This window comes from Pan paniscus, chromosome 1 (assembly GCF_029289425.2).
Source record: "Pan paniscus chromosome 1, NHGRI_mPanPan1-v2.0_pri, whole genome shotgun sequence".
Taxonomy (NCBI): Eukaryota; Metazoa; Chordata; class Mammalia; order Primates; family Hominidae; genus Pan; species Pan paniscus.
Window position 1 is genome coordinate 183,176,956 of NC_073249.2, and position 18,527 is coordinate 183,195,482.

The 18,527-nt window shown below is 50.0% G+C and overlaps 1 protein-coding gene and 1 long non-coding RNA gene across 22 annotated transcripts in view; one reads left to right on the forward strand and one right to left on the reverse strand.

Moving 5' to 3' along the window:
* The first annotated feature begins 1,640 nt into the window (after positions 1-1,640).
* LOC129393364 (uncharacterized) lies at positions 1,641-11,885 on the forward strand. Its single transcript, XR_008620181.2, has 2 exons — positions 1,641-9,150; positions 9,609-11,885. It is a non-coding gene; the product is annotated as an uncharacterized LOC129393364 (long non-coding RNA).
* PTPRF (protein tyrosine phosphatase receptor type F) overlaps positions 10,970-18,527 on the reverse strand; it is a 98,257-nt gene continuing 90,699 nt past the window's right edge. For all 21 annotated transcript variants that reach the window (XM_055094279.2, XM_055094299.2, XM_055094291.2 and 18 more), the window contains 11 exons: positions 17,071-17,194; positions 16,728-16,903; positions 15,890-16,009; positions 15,437-15,591; positions 15,066-15,351; positions 14,781-14,959; positions 14,418-14,544; positions 14,060-14,185; positions 13,647-13,801; positions 13,407-13,542; positions 10,970-12,699 (listed from right to left, as the gene is read on the reverse strand). In XM_055094279.2, the coding sequence (XP_054950254.2) occupies positions 12,631-12,699; positions 13,407-13,542; positions 13,647-13,801; positions 14,060-14,185; positions 14,418-14,544; positions 14,781-14,959; positions 15,066-15,351; positions 15,437-15,591; positions 15,890-16,009; positions 16,728-16,903; positions 17,071-17,194 (1,653 nt within the window). In that variant the 3' untranslated portion in view covers positions 10,970-12,630. The remainder of the gene's footprint in view (positions 12,700-13,406; positions 13,543-13,646; positions 13,802-14,059; positions 14,186-14,417; positions 14,545-14,780; positions 14,960-15,065; positions 15,352-15,436; positions 15,592-15,889; positions 16,010-16,727; positions 16,904-17,070; positions 17,195-18,527) is intronic.

An 18,527-nucleotide genomic window follows, 5' to 3' on the forward strand; every position in this document is an offset into this window, starting at 1 on the left:
TTTCTTGGTATTTTCCCCCATTTTACTATTTGAACAGCTGAGGAAGCACGAATAATAATTTCAGCACAGTGCTATGGTTCCTGGACCAGCAACACAGCTGGATGTGAGACTAATTGAGCAAGGAAGAGGAGGGGCTAAGGAGGGACTCCTGGAAGACTGACCTTGGATGAGAAGTGCCAGGAAGGGCTCCAGGAAGAGGGGATAACATGCAACCACAGCATGCTGTTTTTCTATGTGACACATGCTTATGAAAAAAGTGCATATCAGAGGTAGGAAAATTAGAAAATGCATTCAAAATAGGGAACATAACCACCCAGAAATGTGCTAACATTTTGGTGTCTATCCTTTCCAGTGTTTCTCGAATTTTAATGCTCATAAAAATGCCATACGGAACTGTCAAAATACAAATTCTGATGCAGCAGGTCTGGGGTAGGGCCTAAGATTCTACATTTCTATGAGACAGGCACATTACCACTTGGCCACTGTGCCTGAGTTAGAGTCTACTTTTTTTTTTTTTTTTTTTTTTTTGAGTTCGAGTCTTGCTCTGTCGCCCAGGCTGGAGTGCAGCGGCACTATCTCAGCTCACTGCAACCTTGCCTCCTGGGTTCAAGTGATTCTCCTGCCTCAGCCTCCCAAGTAGCTGGGATTACAGGTGCCTGCCACCATGCCTGGCTAATTTTTTTGTATTTTTAGTAGATGAGGTTTCACCACGTTGGTCAGGCTGGTCTCAAACTCCTGACCTCAAGTGATCCACCTGCCTCAGCCTCCCAAAGTGCTGGGATTACAGGCATGAGCCACCACACCCTGGCCTAGATTCTACATTTCTAAAAAGCTCCCAGGTGATGCTGACACTGATGGTCTTTGGAATCACTTCAGCAAGGTTGTAGCCGATATGTGTGTGTGTATAATATGTTCAACTTTTCAGTATTATGAATGATGATGTAGTGAATCTTTCCCCACAGATTTTTAAATTATTTGTACAATTTTTTAATGTAAATTCCTAAACATGTATTGCTGGGTCAAATTAAAGCATAATTTAAGGGTTTTGATAGATACTGCACATTCTCCTCCAAAAATGTAGAACCAGTTTATATTCCCGCTAGCAATTTATAAGTGCCTAATTCCCTGCATCAATATTGACACATAACTCTTGCCAATTTTATAGTCAAACAGTCGAACAGTTGTCCCTCAGTATCCATGGGGGATTGCTTCCAGGACCTCCCACAGATACCAACATTTGCCCATGCTCAAGTCCCCAACATAAAATGGTGTAGTACTTGCATATAACCTATGCATATCCTCTCTTATACTTTAAATCATCTCTAGATTACTTACAATATCCAATACATTGTAAATGCTATGTAAATAGTTATACTGTATTGTTTAGGGAATACTAACAAGAAAAAAAGTCTGTGCATGTTCACTGCAGATGAAAGTTTTTTTCTCTAATACACATATATACATACACATACATATATACATGTACATGTATACATACATACATATATACACATACACGTATACATACACATATACACACATATATTTATACATACATATATACATACATGTATACATACATGCGTGTGTGCGCGCGCACACACACACACACATATATATATATATTTTTTTTGCTCTGTGGCCCAGGCTGGAGTGCAGTGGTGCGATCTTGGCTCACTGCAACCTCCACCTGCTGGGTTCAAGTGATTCTCATGCCTCAGCCCCCGCCGAGTAGCTGGGATTACAGGCGTGTGCCACCATACCCAACGAATTTTTGTATTGTTAGTAGAGATGGCGTTTCACCATGTTAGCCAAGCTGGTCTTGAACTCCTGACCTCAAGTGATCCACCCACCTTGGCCTCCGAAAGTGCTAGGATTACAGGTGTGAGCCACTGCGCCCAGCCTTTCCTGAATACTTTTGATCTGAGGTTGGCTGAATCCATGGATGCAGAACCCATGTATACAGAAGGCCAATGGTACCTCATTCTTGTTTTGATGTATACTTCTTTTATTAGTAGTGAGGATAATAGCTTCAGTATTTTTACTGGAATTTGCCTATCTCCTTTTGAAATTGCCTATTTGTGTCCATTTTCTATTAGGGTGTTTACTTTTGTTCTTACTGATTTGAAAGAAGGCTTATCTATTAGGGTTATTTAACCCTTCAATTGTTATAAATGTTTAACATCGTGTGCTTAGGAAACCACAAGTATTTACGTAAGGCTGGAGTGAAAAAGAGAGATGGACCATGTATGGAAGGTTAGACAGACCAGCAGGGACAAGGGCATCAAGTGTCAAAAGTGCCAGCCTGCCGTTGCTGGGGGACCATGGACAGGTCCCAAGTATCCTTGAATTATATCACAGCTCTCACTCTAGAACCTGGGATGGTTGCATAAGTCAGACAGCGCTTCCTCACTTTCAGCAGGGCTGGAGGAACACAGCTTTCTTTTCATCAGAAAGTTTAAGCTTCATTTAGACTCCAACCTGCTTTTCTTTGTTTTATGTTAACACATACATGCTTCAGAAATGTTATTGTCAACTTTCTTGAGTAAAATAAATATCTGCAATAAAAATTGAGGAAGAGGAATTTTCAAAAAGTAATCTAATGTCCGTTTGGAAGAAAAATAGGGGAATGGCACTAATTAATTTTGAAAAAATAAAAATTAGTTATGTCAGGTAATAAAGCCACAAAAGTTAAATGAGTAGTTCACCTTAGACTGAACAGACAGATGAATGAAACAGACTCGTGGCCCAGAAGTCGACTCTATACATATAATAATTTATAATACAAAAAGTAGCCGGGTGTGGTGGCGGGTGTCTGTAATCCCAGCTACTCGGGAGGCTGAGGTGGGAGAATCACTTGAACCTGGGAGGCGGAGGTTGCAGTGAGCCGTCATTGCATCACTGCACTCCAGCCTGGGTGACAGAGTGAGATTCCATCTCGAAAAAAAAAAAAAAAAGGCTGGGTGTGGTAGCTCACACCTGTAATCTCAGCACTTTGGGAGGCCGAGGCTGGTGGATCATGAGGTCAGGAGTTCGAGACCAGCCTGGCCAATATAGTGAAATCCTGTCTCTGCTAAAAATACAAAAATGAGCTGGGCATGGTGGTGTGCGCCTGTAGTCCCAGCTACTCGGGAGGCTGAGGCAGGAGAATTGCTTGAACCCGGGAGGCAGAGACTGTGGTGAGCCAAGATCACGCCACTGCACTCCAGCCTGGGCAACAGAGCAAGACTCTGTCTCAAAAAAAAAAAAAAATCAACGTGGGTCATGGGACAAACAAACATCAGGGTAATTTGTTGCTGGACAGTCTTTCTCCTTCAACAATTGCTTAATACAGAACTAGCAGCAATGTCTTCACAAGTTTCTGAGGAAAATTATCTTGTATAAGGAAGCCCAGACCAGACAAAGTTAAAATGGAATGTGAATGTAAAAGATATTTTCAAGGCCGAGCGCGGTGGCTCACGCCTGTAATCCCAGCACTTTGGGAGGCTGAGGCGGGCGGATCACGAGGTCAGGAGATCGAGACCATCCTGGCTAACAAGATGAAACCCCGTCTCTACTAAAAATACAAAAAAATTAGCCAGGTGTGGTGGCAGGCGCCTGTAGTCCCAGCTACTCAGGAGGCTGAGGCGAGAGAATGGCGTGAACTGGGGAGGTGGAGCTTGTAGTGAGCCGAGATTGCGCCACTGCACTCCAGCCTGGGCAACAGAGCAAGACTCCATCTCAAAAAAAAAAAAAAAAAAAAAAGACATTTTCAGACATGCAAGAACCAGAAAGTTTATAATGCTCTGTGAAAAAATTATGTGAGGGGGAGTACTCTATCAACGTGAAAAAGAATCCAAGAAAGACTGTCATGTGGTGCAAGCAGTGGTGGCAGGTGAATATGATCCAGAAGTGAAGAACATAGAAAAAAATAAAAGTTTGAAATTGTTTGAAGTTTGTTTGAAATTGATGTTTGAAAGATTTTTCATAAACATACAATTAAAATGCTGTGTATTGGTTTTCAATTTTTAGAATGAAAGAACTAATTATATTAGCAGAACAGAAAGTATTGGAAGCCTTGACAATGTGAAATAACAAAAAATGGTAGTTGGAGGAGGGAGAAGGGAGAATCAAGGAAAGTGAGCTAATTTTCTCATTCTTGAGAGAGGGTAATCAATAGATACTGCCAAAAGGTGATAAATCAAGAAACAGATGTTTAAATATAGTGTTTAGCCGGGTGCAGTGGCTCATGCCTGTAATCCCAGCACTTTGGGAGGCTGAGGTGGGCTGATCACCTGAGGTCAGGAGTTCGAGACCAGCCTGACCTACATGGAGAAACTCTGTCTCTACTAAAAATACAAAATTAGCTGGGCATGGTGGTGCATGCCTGTAATCCCAGCTACTTGGGAGACTGAAGCAGGAGGATCACTTGAACCAGGGAGGCGGAGGTTGCAGTGAGACGAGATGGCGACACTGCACTCCAGCCTGGGCAACAAAAGCGAAACTCTGTCTCAAAAATAAATAAAGTGTTTAAAGTCATGAAAGGAACTCTAGAAGAATTAAAAGTAATAATATATCTAACAAAATCAGGAGGTAGTGGTAGGAGATCATGTAAGTTGACTAAATTCCACACATTTTATAGCCAAGGAGCCAACAGGCACCATCTATTAATGGCATGTGATGGTTGCCACTGGAAGAATTAAAATCAGAAATTGCAGGAAATGAAACTAGAGTTGGGGAGAGGAGGAAGAAAAGCTGACCTTTTATTTTGGACCCTTCAAGACTGAATCTTTTTTTTTTTTGAGACGGAGTCTCGCTCTGTTGTCCAGGCTGGAGTGCAGTGGCGTGATCTCAGCTCACTGCAAGCTCCGCCTCCCAGGTTCATGCCATTCTCCTGCCTCAGCCTCCTGAGTAGCTGGGACTACAGGTGCCCACCACCACGCTCGGCTAATTTTTTTTTTTTTTTTTTTTGTATTTTTAGTAGAGACGGGGTTTCACCGTGTTAGCCAGGATGGTCTTGATCTCCTGACCTCGTGATCCACTCGCCTCGGCCTCCCAAAGTGCCGGGATTACAGGTGTAAGCCACCGTGCCTGGCCCTGAAACTTTTTTTTTTTTTTTTTTGAGACTGAGTTTCGCTCTTCTTGCCCAGGCTGGAGTGCAATGGCGTGATCTTGGCTCACCGCAACAACCGCCTTCTGGGTTCAAGCAATTCTCTTGCTACAGCCTCCCAAGTAGCTGGGATTACAGGCATGCACCACCACGCCTGGATAATTTTGTGGTTTTAGTAGAGACAGGGTTTCTCCATGTTGGTCAGGCTGGTCTCCTACTCCCGACCTCAGGTGATCTGCCCGCCTGGGGCTCCCAAAGTGTTGAGATTAGAGGCGTGAGCCACTGTACCTGGCCTCTGAATCATTTTTATTTGTTTTATCATATGCATCCACTTATTTAATAAAAAAGCTATATTGATAACCGTTTTTAAAATTATGGGACATCCATAACAGAATAGTATATAGCAGTTAAAAAAATGAGCTCCTGGCCGGGCGCGGTGGCTCACGCCTGTAATCCCAGCACTTTGGGAGGCCCAGGCAGGCGGATCACGAGGTCAGGAGATCGTCCATCCTGGCTAGCACGGTGAAACCCGGTCTCTACTAAAATACAAAACATTAGCTGGGCGTGGTGGCAGGCGCCTGTAGTCCCAGCTACTCGGGAGGCTGAGGCAGGAGAATCGCGGAACCCAGAAGGCGGAGCTTGTAGTGAGCTGAGATCGCGCCACTGCACTCTAGCCTGGGCAACAGAGTGAGACTCCGTCTCAAAAAAAAAAAAAAAAAAAAAAAAAAAAGCTCCTGACATGGAAAGCATATATTTAAATGAAATGGGCAACTTGCAGCAAGATATGAATAATATCATTCTAGTTACATAAAATATGAAGTTTCTTATACATGTTTGTATACTCATAGAAAATGCCCAGGAGGATATAGACTAAACTGTTAACAGTGACTCTCCTCTAGGGAGTTGGCAGGAGGAAAGAGAATGAGGACTTCAAAGTTGCACACCTGGATCCCAGTCAAAAGGTTTCTGCTGTTGCTTTAATAAATAAAAAAATTTTTTTTGTTTTTTAAAATTAAAGTATTGGCTGGGCGCAGTGGCTCATGCCTGTAATCTCAGCACTTAGGAAGGCCGAGGCGGGCGGATTACCTGAGGTCAGGAGTTCGAAACCAGCCTGGCCAACGTGGTGAAACCCCGTTTCTACTAAAAATACAAAAAATTAGCTGGACGTAGTGGCGTGCGCCTGTAATCCCAGCCACTTGGGAGGCTGAGGCAGGAGAATTGCTTGAGCCTGGGAGATGGAGGTTGCAGTGAGCCGAGATCATGCCACTGCACTCCAGCCTGGCCAACAGAGACTCTGTCTCAAAATAAATAAATAAATAAATAAATAAATAAATAATAAAATAATAAAATATGAAGTCTTCAGGTCGGGTGTGGTGGCTCATGCCTGTAATCTTAGCACTGTGGGATGTTGAGGCGGGCGGATCACCTGAGGTCAGGAGTTCGAGACCAGCCTGACCAACATGGCAAAACCCCATCTCTACTAAAAATACAAAAATTAGCCAGGCATGGTAGCAGGTACCTGTAATCCCAGCTACATGAGGCTGAGAATCGCTTGAACCCGGGAGATGGAGGTTGCAGTGAGCAGAGATTTGTGCCACTGCACTCCAGCCTAGGAGACAGAATGAGACTCCGTCTCAAAAAAATAATACTAAAAATAAATAAATAAATAAATAAAGTCTTCATAGAAAATTTGGAGAATTACAAAGAACAAGTCACCTATCCTCATAACCTTCTGGTACATTTCCTTCCAAATATATTTTTCTTTTTTTTCTGAGACGGAGTCTTGCTCTGTCGCCCAGGCTGGAGTGCAGTGGTGTGATGTCGGCTCACTGCAACCTCTGTCTTCTGGGTTCAAGCGATTCTCCTAACTCAGCATTCCGAGTAGCTGGGAATACAGGTGCATGCCACCATGCCCAGCTAATTTTTGTATTTTTAGTAGAGACGGGGTTTCACCACGTTGCCCAAGATGGTCTCAATCTCTTGACCTCGTGATCTGCCTGCCTCCACCTCCCAAAGTGCTGGGATTACAGGCGTGAGCCACTGCGCCCGGCCCCAAATATTTTTTTCTTAATGCATCTGACGATTTCTAGCTTTAGGCAGGTAGCGGTGTGAAAAGAGCCCTGGAGTTAAGCAGAGCTGGGAGTCCTACCAACGCCACCAAATTCCAGTTGGGACCCTCGAGTAGATTACTTAACCCTTCTGTACAACCTTCCTCATCTCAATAAATGGTAACTTTATCCTTCCAGCTGCTCAGGCCAGAACTGTGGGGTCAACCTTGACTCCTCTCTTTCTCATCGAGTCCATCAGCAAATTCTATCAGATCTGCCTTAAGATATAACCAGAATCTGGCCACTTCTCTCCACCACTGGATTTCTGCAGTCTTCTCAATGGTAAAGGAGCTGGCCCCATTTCCTCTCTAACCTCATCCCCTGCTACCCTCTTGCCCCTTGCTCAGGGTGTCACAGCCACACCCACCCTCATATATCAGGCACACTCCCACCCAGGGCCTTTGCTATAGCTGCTCCCTCCACCTGGATGCTCATCTTGAAGATACTCAGGCAAAACTCCTCACCAGATTCAAGTCTTTCCTCAAGTCTCATCTTTTCAATGTGTCCCCTGACCACCCTAAATCAAATAATCAAATCTTCCCTCACACGCCCAGTCCTTTTTTTTTTTTTTTTGAGACAGTCTTGCTCTGTTGCCCAGGCTGGAGTGCTGTGGCGTGATTTCAGCTCACTGCAGCCTCCGCCTCCTAAGTAGTTGGGATTACAGGCGTGCACCACCATGCTCAGCTAGTTTTTGTATTTTTTAGCAGAGATGAGGTTTCACCCTGTTGTCCAGGCTGGTCTCGAACTCCTGGCCTCAGGTGATCCACCCACCTTGGCCTCCCACAGTATTGGGATTACAGGCGTGAGCCACCGTGCCCGGCCCTTGGTCCTTCTTATTGTACTCCCCACTAATTAGGCTTACAACCTTTTAACAAACTATAAATACATTTATTTATAATGTATGAATGCCACAAAGGCAAAGTCTGTTCCATTCACTGATGTATTCCAAGCACCTAGGATAATGACTATTACACAGCAAATGCTCATTAAATATTTGTTGAAGGAGTGGATTAGGTCAAATTTTCTTATCAACACAATGGGCTTCATACATTGTTGTGAGAATTAAGTGAAATACTATATTCCAAATAACTTGCATAGCAGTCATCTAGCCTCATTTAGGATAGTTAAGGATGGCTTCTGAAGGAAATATTTTCAGGGGAGGGCTGAACAATGAGGGGTTAGCCAGGTGGAAGTGGGGGAGAATGTTCCAGAAGAACAGCTTGTAGGAAGGTCTGGAGCTGAGATAGAATGGTGAGGCAGGGCCGGGCGCAGTGGCTCATGCCTGTAATCCCAGCACTTTGGGAGGCTGAGGCGGGAGGATCACCCGAGGTCAGGATTTCAAGACCTGCCTGGCCAACATGGTGAAACCCCATCTCTACTAAAAATACAAAAATTAGCCGGGTGTGGTGGCCCATGCCTGTAATCCCAGCTACTTGGGTGACTGAGGCAGAACTGCTTGAACCCAGGAGGCAGAGGTTGCAATGAGCTGAGATCGCCACTACTGCACTCCACACTGGGTGACAGAGTGAAACTCTGTCTCAAAAACAAAAAACAAAAAAAACAGGCAAGAAACTTAAAGAATTGATTCTGTGGTGGCTGGAGGGCAGGGGGCAAGAGGGGAGAAGGAAGATAAGGCCACACAGGCCAGGTCCTGCAGAGCCTGGAAAACCATGGGGACAGTGAGGACCTGGCAGGGTCTCCTCAGGACAGTGACTTGGTCATGTCTGCCCTGCGAGGCAGAATCATTCCCACTGTGCTGAGAATGGTTTGGCCCAGGCAGTGCTGGGGCAGACTGCCTGGTAGGAAGCACAGCGGCAGTCCAGGCGAGAGGGAAAGCGGCTTGGGAGACAGCCGTGGAGATGCAGACAACAGGCGTGGAGGCCAAGCAGGCAGGGTGTGACGATGAATGGACGTGGGGGTGAGCATGCAAGCGATGCCTGCCTGGAATACTAGGTAGGTGGGGTGCCAAGCACTGCAATGGGGGCCCTGGAGGAGGAGCAGGCTTGCAGGGGGGAGTGAGGAGGGAGGGAAGTAGAGGAGAGAGAAGGCTGACACTGGCAATGAAAAGTGCAGGGACTCTGGAGCAGACATCAGCAGATGTGGGTCCCAGCTCTGGCGCTTACCTGCCCTGTGGTCTCTGATGAGTGATTCCACATAAGCCTGTTTCCTCATCTGAGTGCGGAGAGGAGGATCCTTCTGCCGGCTGCTCCCAAGGACTGGTGAGCAGGCCCATCGCGCCCTCAGCGCAGAGCCTGCCTGGGGCAGTCCTGACTACCGGTCTTCCTCAAGTGAACACCTGGTACTTACCCCTTACTTGAAAATGTTTAATGGCTTGTTCTTTTATTTAGCAAAGTTAATCAAATTTTCTACCATCAACAATCATGTAATGATGGTGCCTTTTTTCTGAATAGAAATATGCCAGGCACCGACCTAGGTGCTGGGGATACCCAGAAGAGACTTGGTGCCAGGCCTCAGTCACTCGCAGCCCCCAAGGAGATGGCTGCCAATACTAGAACGCGGTGAAGGACTCAATGCAGGTGGCCCAGGGTGTTAAGAACAGAAGCACTGCACCTGCCAGGGATCCCTGCATCCCTCTGACAATCACCTCAATCCCCTTAGCTGCAAGATCTGACTCCATCCGGCCCACCTTCCTAGCCACACCTCTCTACTCCAATCTTAATGCACCTCCTGGAGTTTCTCACGAAGTTGGTCTGTGACAAGCTTCCAAGCCTTTGTACGTGTTCCATTGGAAAACCTTTCCCTACCTTTAAAAACTAACTGCTACTTTGGCTGGGCATGGCGGCTCATGCTTGTAATTCCAGCACTTTGGGAGACTGAGGTGGGTGGATCACCTGAGATCAGGAGTTCAAGACCAGCCTGGCCAACATGGTGAAACCCTGTCTCTACTAAAAATACAAAAATTACCTGGGCGTGGTGTCGGGCACCTGTAGTTCCAGCTACTCAGGAGGGTAAGGCAGAAGAATTGCTTGAACCCGGGGGGCAGAGGTTGCAGTGAGCCGAGATCATGCCACTGCACTCCAGCCTCGCGACAGAGTGGGACTCCATCTCAAAAACAAACAAAAACTAACTGCTACTCATTCTACGAAACACTCTGAATGCCACCTCCTCCAGGAAGCCTTCCCTGGGTCAGATGCTGCCTTGGTGTGGTCGTTGCTGACTTACGCATTTCTCTTCGTAGTTTGTTCTGGGTCTCCTTCAACTGTATCCCTAGAAGTTCCACAATTTGACAACCTGGTAGGACTTGTCTGCTCACCAGTGGAGCAGCTGCACAGCTCAGTGGGTGATGCAGCTGTGTGTCCAGGGGCCAGATGGACACACTGTTTTTTGTGTCCATTATCCACATTGCAATAATTACAGGAGATCTCATTAACCAATTTCCATACATTCAGTCTCTACTGCCACAGGGCCATCCCTCTCCTCCAAGGTAGTGGGAGAGGGGCAGTCCCAATGCCCCGACAGTGCAACCCACAGAATCTTAAAGGGAAAGAGAGGCAAAGGGTATGCTCCCCGGCCTAGGGTGCTCTTCACATGCACTGGTGGCTCTGGCCTGGCTGGCTCTTGGTGGCCTGGTTTTCAGGGTTTATAACCACTCCTTTCTGAAAGTGGGTAGCCATGCCAGGAGCCTACACTGGCACAAATACTTAGGATACCCTCCCCGTCTCCTCAGGAGCAGGGAATCTCCGGAACCCATCCTAGCTACTGATTTGGCCCAGACTCTTTGGTTCCAGAAACAGCTGAGACAGAGTCCTGGTTTGTAAGAAATCTGATTATTCAAATTTATTACCATCAAGAATTATGCAATGATGCTGTAGTTTTTCTTAACAAATAGAAAACAGACTGTGTACAACAGTGAACTCTACAGCACTAGCATCCACAAGGTAAAAATGAATGTTTCATCATCCAACATTACCAACCCTGGAATGTTGATCTTGACTTAGCCTAGCTAGGTTTGGGGACGTCGGCACCACGTCCCTCAGCTAAAACAGCTATGCACCCTTCCCCGCCCCCACTTACCTATCTAGATAGCGCTGCCCAGAGGAAGAGGCGCTCTCCCTGCCCCTCAGCAAGCTGGGATAATAAGGACTGATTAGAGTACCATTGATAGAAGTCCAGTAGTCTTGCCACATTGGTTTATGAGGGCATCTTGGAGTGGAAAAGAGCGATTATCGGGGGCTTTGAAAACAGCTGCAAACCAGGGAGGAAAATCATCTGGCCCCTGCTCTGAGGACAGACATGTGCTACCAGGCCCACTGGCCTGGACCTGAAAGGCCAGCCACGCCCCCGCTTGGCCCTGAGGTGCATGGGGTGTGGCACACACCCTGACCTGTGCTATTCACCTTGGCCACACAGCCGGACCCCACAGCCTACAAACACCACACCATACTGCAATGCTGGGGACCAAAGCCAGGCTCTGTGGGCCCAGGTCAGCCAGCAGCTCCCTTGGGAACCCCAGGCACATGGAGTTGCTTCCCCTCTTGAGGGTTTGAAGCAGAAGCCAAGGGCTGACTCTTTTTTTTTTTCTTGGGTTTTTTGTTTTTTTTTGTTTTTTATTTTTGTGGTTTTTTGTTTTTGTTTTAACCTTTGCAAACACGATGGTGATGAGGAATGCCTTGCCAGGCTCTCCCAGACACATCTGTGGTTCTGGGCTGTGAATGTTAAACACACACTGGGATAGACGACCAGGGATGAGTGTTCCCTATCTTCTCCCCGCCCACCACTGTCAATGTGGCCTAAAAAAAGGCTTTAAAGGGAAAACAAAACTTAAAAAAACATTGAGTTTCCCTGCATTTAGCTGAAACAGGATCTCGTCTGAAGGGCTGGAGGAGCAGCCGGATCAGCACTGCCTCCCGGCCCACGGCCGAGCCTCCGCTCAGGCTGGCGGCCCCAGCTCTGCACGAGGAAGGCAATGTTCTGTCCTTCAGCAGAAGTCATACAAAATAAGGATCCAAAGTGAACTCAAGAAAAAAAAAAAAAAAAACAAAATAAACCCCAACCCCTACAGTGGCCCATTCTGCAGATACGGATCCGCGAAAGGAAAAATCAGAGGGAAGAAGCTAAAATCCCTCAGTCTACCCCACTCAATGTATTGAAAAGGAGGCTTTGCCCCAACCCCACCCCATGAGAAGAAGCATGAGAAATGCGGGAGCGCAACAGAGAGCTTGAAGCGGGCTCCAGGTGGGTCTGGTGGACAGAAGGGCCACAGTGCCTGCCTGCTGGGCCATCCACTTGCCCAGGGATGTTCTAGGCTGATTGGTGTGGCAACGTTCCTGAAACGCTGTGATCCCCGTGGGCTGTGCTCTGCCAGTGACAGCTTCTGCGTAGGAGGGCTGGACGATGGTCGGTATGGCTCAGAGGAGCTGGGTCCCCTCCGGAGCCCCACGGTGGGGGTGGCGGAGGAGAGGGGAGCGGTAGTTACGTTGCATAGTGGTCAAAGCTGCCGAGGTACTCCAGGGCCGCACGGTAGCACAGCTGATACTGGTCCTGCCAGGATAGGGGGCTGGTCAGTGTGGGTCGCGCCAGTGGACACCCCCACTACACAGCTGACACTCACACTGCAGCCATGGAGTTAGCCTCTGCTGGCCAAGAGCAGGTGCTAGACCCTGGCAGCTACATCAGGCAGTGTGCGGGGGAGCCTGAAAGAGCCTCTGAAGGCTCATCTCTCTCCTGTCATTCTCTCAGGCCCCCACATCTACCTGCCTTCCATCTGCCATCCCAATCATGTTTCTCTGCTCCTGACTGGGCATCCCATAAGGATTGCTCTGTGCAACCTTGCCCAGAGCCAGGCACACCACTGGGGCTCAGCAGAGAGCTGCCGAATGAAAGAACACATCTTACTCATCTCTCCCCTGAGCCCCCAGGCAGCACAGGCAATGTTGCAGCATTTTTGTTTTGTTTTGTTTTGTTTTGTTTTCAGCAACAGGGTCTTGCTCTGCCACCCAGGCTGGAGTGCCGTGGTATAATCATAGCTCACTGCAGCCTCGAACTTCTGACCTCAAGTGATCCTCCCACATCAACCTCCCAAGTAGGTAGGACCATAAGCACACACCACCATGCCTATCGCAGGCCACGTGAAAGGTTGGCAGCATGAATGAATGCACATGCCTGTAGGCATCAAACTGCTGCTAAAGCCTAGGGTTCCCAGCAGCGCTGCTGCCAAGGCCCTGGCCCTGCAGCCTGGTCTGCGTTACCTCTGTCTGCACCATGGCAGGACGCTGTGTACGCAGGGTCTTCACGGTCTGAAACATGTCGACCACGCCCTCATAGCGCATGCGCTCCAGGACGATGCTCAGAGTGATGAACACCCCGGTGCGGCCCACGCCAGCACTGCTCAGAAACACAGTTGGGTCAGGAGTCCTCCTTGCCTCATGCAGTGGGTCTGCCAGGCCTTCAGGCCCACCCACCCCAGCCCTCCAGGGGGCCAGTCCCACCTGCAGTGCACCGTGATAGGCCCATCCTGTCCAAACTGCTCCTTGGTCTTATGCACCTGCCCGATGAAGTCAATGAATCCCTCGCCTGTCTTGGGCACGCCCTGCTCTGGCCAGTCTGTGAACTGGAACTGCCGGATTGTCCTTGACTGCCCATCCTGGGAAAGGTGGGTGGGGTGCATGATTAGAATTCGTGCCTTAGGCAGCCACCCCTCTGGACTAGACCAGGGTAGTACCATGATACAGGCATGCATCTGTGTCACTGCACCCGAGGCCACAGGGGGAGATGTGCTCACACCCTAATACCCACCCACCGCCTCAGATTTCTGAAGCTTGAGCTAAGGTACCATGCAGGCAGCCATCCATCCAGCGTGTGGACAGGCAGCGTTATGGACACACTCAATGCACTCACTCACCCGGGCATCCGTGACCTTGAACTCACGCAGGATATACTGGGGCATGTTGTACTCAGCCATCGGGTCAACAACAAAGTACTGGTAGCGAGCAGAGCGCTCTGCTGGCCAGTACTGGTGGCATTTCTCCTGTGGACAGAGGGTCGGGCCCCCATAATCAGGTGAGAAGGAATAGGGGAGGGGTGCCAGGCTTCACAGGATTCTGGGACAGATGCCTCAGGTGGTAATAACGGGCGCCTGAGGCCATGCTGACAAGCAGCTGGGGTGTCAAAGGAGACAGTAACATAGGCGGCAGCTCCCCCAAGGGTGGCTGGTGTTCTCCCAGGTATGACAGGGGCCCTGGGGGAAAGGGTGGGCTCACCCTGCCCATCTCCCGAAGCTTGGTCAGCATGACGATGATGGTGGAATTGTGCTCCCATAGCATGCGCCAGAAGTCCTCGGTGCTCTCTGCCAGAGGCCCCTGTGTAGCTATGTAGGCCTTCTGCTGTCTGGGGTGGACATAAGACTGGACATGCTGGAGGTGCTGCTGCCCCTAGAGTCTCCCCTTAGGCTGCCTAGCCCCTTGGGGCCCTGCTCAGATCACCCCTCCTCCAGGAAGTCCTCACTGCTCTACCCAGCCCTCTCTGGTCTTCTAGGCTGGCCCTACTCTGCTGCCCACCCCCACCAGCCAGGCACAGGCCTAGGCCTCTGTAGGGCATGGTGGGGCAGTGACATGCATGCTGACCTATAACCATCCAGGAAGCTGGCATTGATGTAGTCAGAGCCCTCCACGCCACGGATGGGCTGCAGACACACACGGGTCAATTCGTAGGGCATGATGTTCACCAGCCGGTTCTTGAACTTGTTGCAGGGCAGGTTGGCGCTGATGAAGCGAGACGTGTGGGCCTTGGAGCTGGCCAGCAACTATTGAGAGGCAGGGATTGGTCAGGCCAGGCTTCCTGTGGGGGTGGGGGTCATCTGCATGACCCAGTCTAGGCCCTGGAGCCAAGCAGGCCCACCCGAGCCCCACCTTGAACTCGAGCTCCATGGCGGTCACACTCTCCCCTGGAGGCACTTGGCCCAGCTTCTGGATGTGGGCATACAGGTTGCGGGCAGGCACCTCTGTGTGGCCGCACGTGGCAGCCTCCAGCAGCGCCTCATGGATGAACACGTACTGGTCCTCTGTCTGCACCATGTAGTTCCTCTGTGATCGCATGCAGGTCACGTGGCCATAGATGTCCACCGTCTTCTCGTGCTTCATCCGCTCCAACATGGCATCAATCACGATGAAGCAGCCGGTGCGGCCCACGCCCGCGCTGCAGGACACGGGCTCGGCTTGAGGCACAGGCGCCCCCACCTCCCACCCCACCCACCCCTCTGGGTGGCACTGTACCCTCTCACCTGCAGTGCACCACCATGGGCCCTGCGTCTAGGGGGTTGCAGGCCTTGACCCGTCGTAGGAAGGCCAGGATGGGAGTTGGGTACTCAGGAACTCCATGGTCTGGCCAGGCCATGAACTGAAACTGACGCAGCTCACGCTTCTCACTGGAGCCACTCTGGGGGACAAAGTGGGGACATACTGGCGACTAGGAGCCTACCTGCCATAGACTCAGGACTGAATGACCTGATGCTGAGGCCATACCCGCCACTTCCCCATGGGACTCAGAAGCCACACAGAGTAGCCTGAAGCTCCTAGCACTGTTCCCATAACATGGATCATCACATCACTCACACACCTGAGCCTCCGACCCTCCAACACCCAGGCTCCAGCTTCCCCCCGACCCAGCACACCACACCCAGGCCACTGTCCTTACAGTGTCTGGGTAAGAGATATGCACTGGGGAAAGGCTATACCTTGTGGAGTGCGAAGGTGCGCACAGTATATGTGGCCAGCTCCACTGTGTCCAACAGGGTCACCTGAATAAGGCCATAGGTCTCGGTGCCACGGGCTGGCCAGTACTGATCACATTTTACCTGCAGGAGGATGAGCAGGGCAGGCTGAAGGAAGCCCACAGGCTCAGACGGGCAGAAGCAGGGTGGAGGCTGGTCGACTCCCTGGCTGTAGCCTTTCTGGCTACAAAGCCCCCCAGCCCTGAGCTCTCAGATCCATTGCCCCCTGTCCTCCACAAGCCACATCAGGTCCTCAAGCTATGTCACCGCCCTGCCCTAGCTAGTGGAATAAGGGTCATAACTGAAAATTATTTATTCAAGGCCAGATCGCACCAGGCACATTTTCTGCCAAATTTACCCATAACGTTTATGTGCCATTTTCAAGCTCTGTAAATTTTACGTTCCAGTCAATGCTTTGCAGTCCAAAAACAGATAACAGCAGCTCTTTCCACTAATTAACTTAGGAGATGTGTTAATGCCCCAGGAACACTCCAGCATCTGGGGAACACACGAATACCCCGGGAACACGCCAGCAACTGGGGAACACATTAACATTCTCCGAAAATGACAGCATTTGGTGAAACATATTAACATCTTAAGGAACCCACTAGCATGTGGGGAACATGCTCTATCCCAGAAACACCCAGTATTTGGGGAGCATAATACCCCCAGTAACAATAGCATCTGGGGATCACTTGAGCGACTTCCTCCACAGAAGAAAGCGGCACAGAAGAAGGTGCCCTGTATCACCTTGTGGCTGGGCATTTCCCACCCGCCTCCTGGCAGGGCCCTGCAGCCTCACCCGGGACTTCTCCTCCAGCCGTGTCATCATGACCACAGTGGCCGTGCGCTGTTCCCACACCATTCTCCAGAAATCGCCCATGGTCTCGGGCAGGGGGCCCTGCGTGGCGATGTAGGCATTCTGCTTGCGGTAGCCATCGATGTAGTTGGCATTGATGTAGTCACTCCCAGGGACGCCTATGGATAAGAAAGGAGGTGGGAGGGCATTACTACAGGGTCCCCAGCCCAGCCCACCATGCCTCAGTGCACCCCTGAGATTCGTGGACATCCTCTGTAGAATGACATGTTGCCCTAGCTAGCAAGGGGGAGAGCAAGGGGATGGGAGGGGCACCCCCTTGGCTCACCATCGATGGAGGTAAGGATGACTCGAGAGTGGTCGTAGGCGATGACATTCGCATAGCGGTTCTTGGGCTTGTTCACCTCCAGGTTTGAATTCTCCCACGTGAACTGCTGTCCAGGGTCGATGGACTGCAGAGAATGGAGAAAGCGGGTGGGGTGGGGTAAGAGCCAAGGTTGACCTGCTTCTCCTGCAGGGGACCCAGCCTTCCCGGTGATGCTCACATCCTGCCTTCACTCCACAGGCCACAGCCAGGCCCTCTATCTCGTGGTGCCAGCCACGGAACTCACAGGTTGCCACATCACCTATCAGAAAAGTGATGGACTGGGGACTCCTCTGACCATGGTACCAAATCCCCTTGCCTGGTAGAGTGGTCTGAGCTGGGATGGGGCAGGTGAAGGGTCTCTCAAAGCCCTGCACTCACCTAATGAAATGAGCTAGGACAGGTGGTGGCCCCCTCTCAGGCAGTCCCGAAACTGCTGAGGGCTCTGAACACCCAGAGTCCCTCCTGAAGCCCTGCATTCACCTAATGAAATGAGCCAGGACAGATGGAAGGGATGGTGGCCCCTCTCAGGTAGTCCAGGATCCCTCCCTGCTCGGCTCTCTTCCTTTCGGCTGCTCCTTCTCTGTTTCCTCTCTCTCCCCTGCCCTTCCTGTGGGCAGGACGCAGAGCTCCTCCAGGGTTCCTTCTAGGCCCTCTTCTCTCTCTATAACCTTTCCTGGGTGACCTCATTTGCTCACCTGATTCTTACAGCATATGCTGGAGCTGCCCATAACCTCAGCAGCAGCACAGAGCTCTTCCCCGAGTACCCAGCAGCCTCTCTGACACCTCCACCGGGAGGTCCTTCAACCGCAGTCCTTTGAAAGCTGAGTTCATCAGCTTCCCCTCCAAACCTGGCGCTGCTGCTGGGACTACACCTTAGCGAAAGGCACCCTCACCCCTCAGTACCAGGCCAGAACCTAGAAGTCAAGCTCAAAATTCCTCCGGCCTCCCCCCACCCCGCCCTGCCAGTCACCAGGTTCTGGTGCTCCCCCACCCCCTCAGCTCTCTCCAACCTGCTGCCACTGCCCTGGGCCAGGCCACCCCAATTGAGGCTCAGCCTCTTCCTGCCTCTTTCCTCTTGTCCCACTCTGACCCACTCAGCCCCACAGCCAGAATAATCCTTCCAAAATGCAGATGTGAATATCAATTTCCTGCTTAAAGGCCTTCTGTGGCTCTTCTTCACCTCGGAGAGCAATAATGATAATAGCAAAGCGTTAGTGAGGACCCACGGTGTGCCTGGCACCGCTGTGAGCACTTTGCATGTATTCCCTCCTCAAATTCTCATATGAGATAGGTTCCATTATTATCTTCACATTTTCCAGATGGATACGATCTGAAGTTCTCAGCATAGCACGCAATGTCCTCCATATGTTGTCCCCAGCCTCATTACTCTCCACAGGACCGCGTCACTGCTTCCGTGA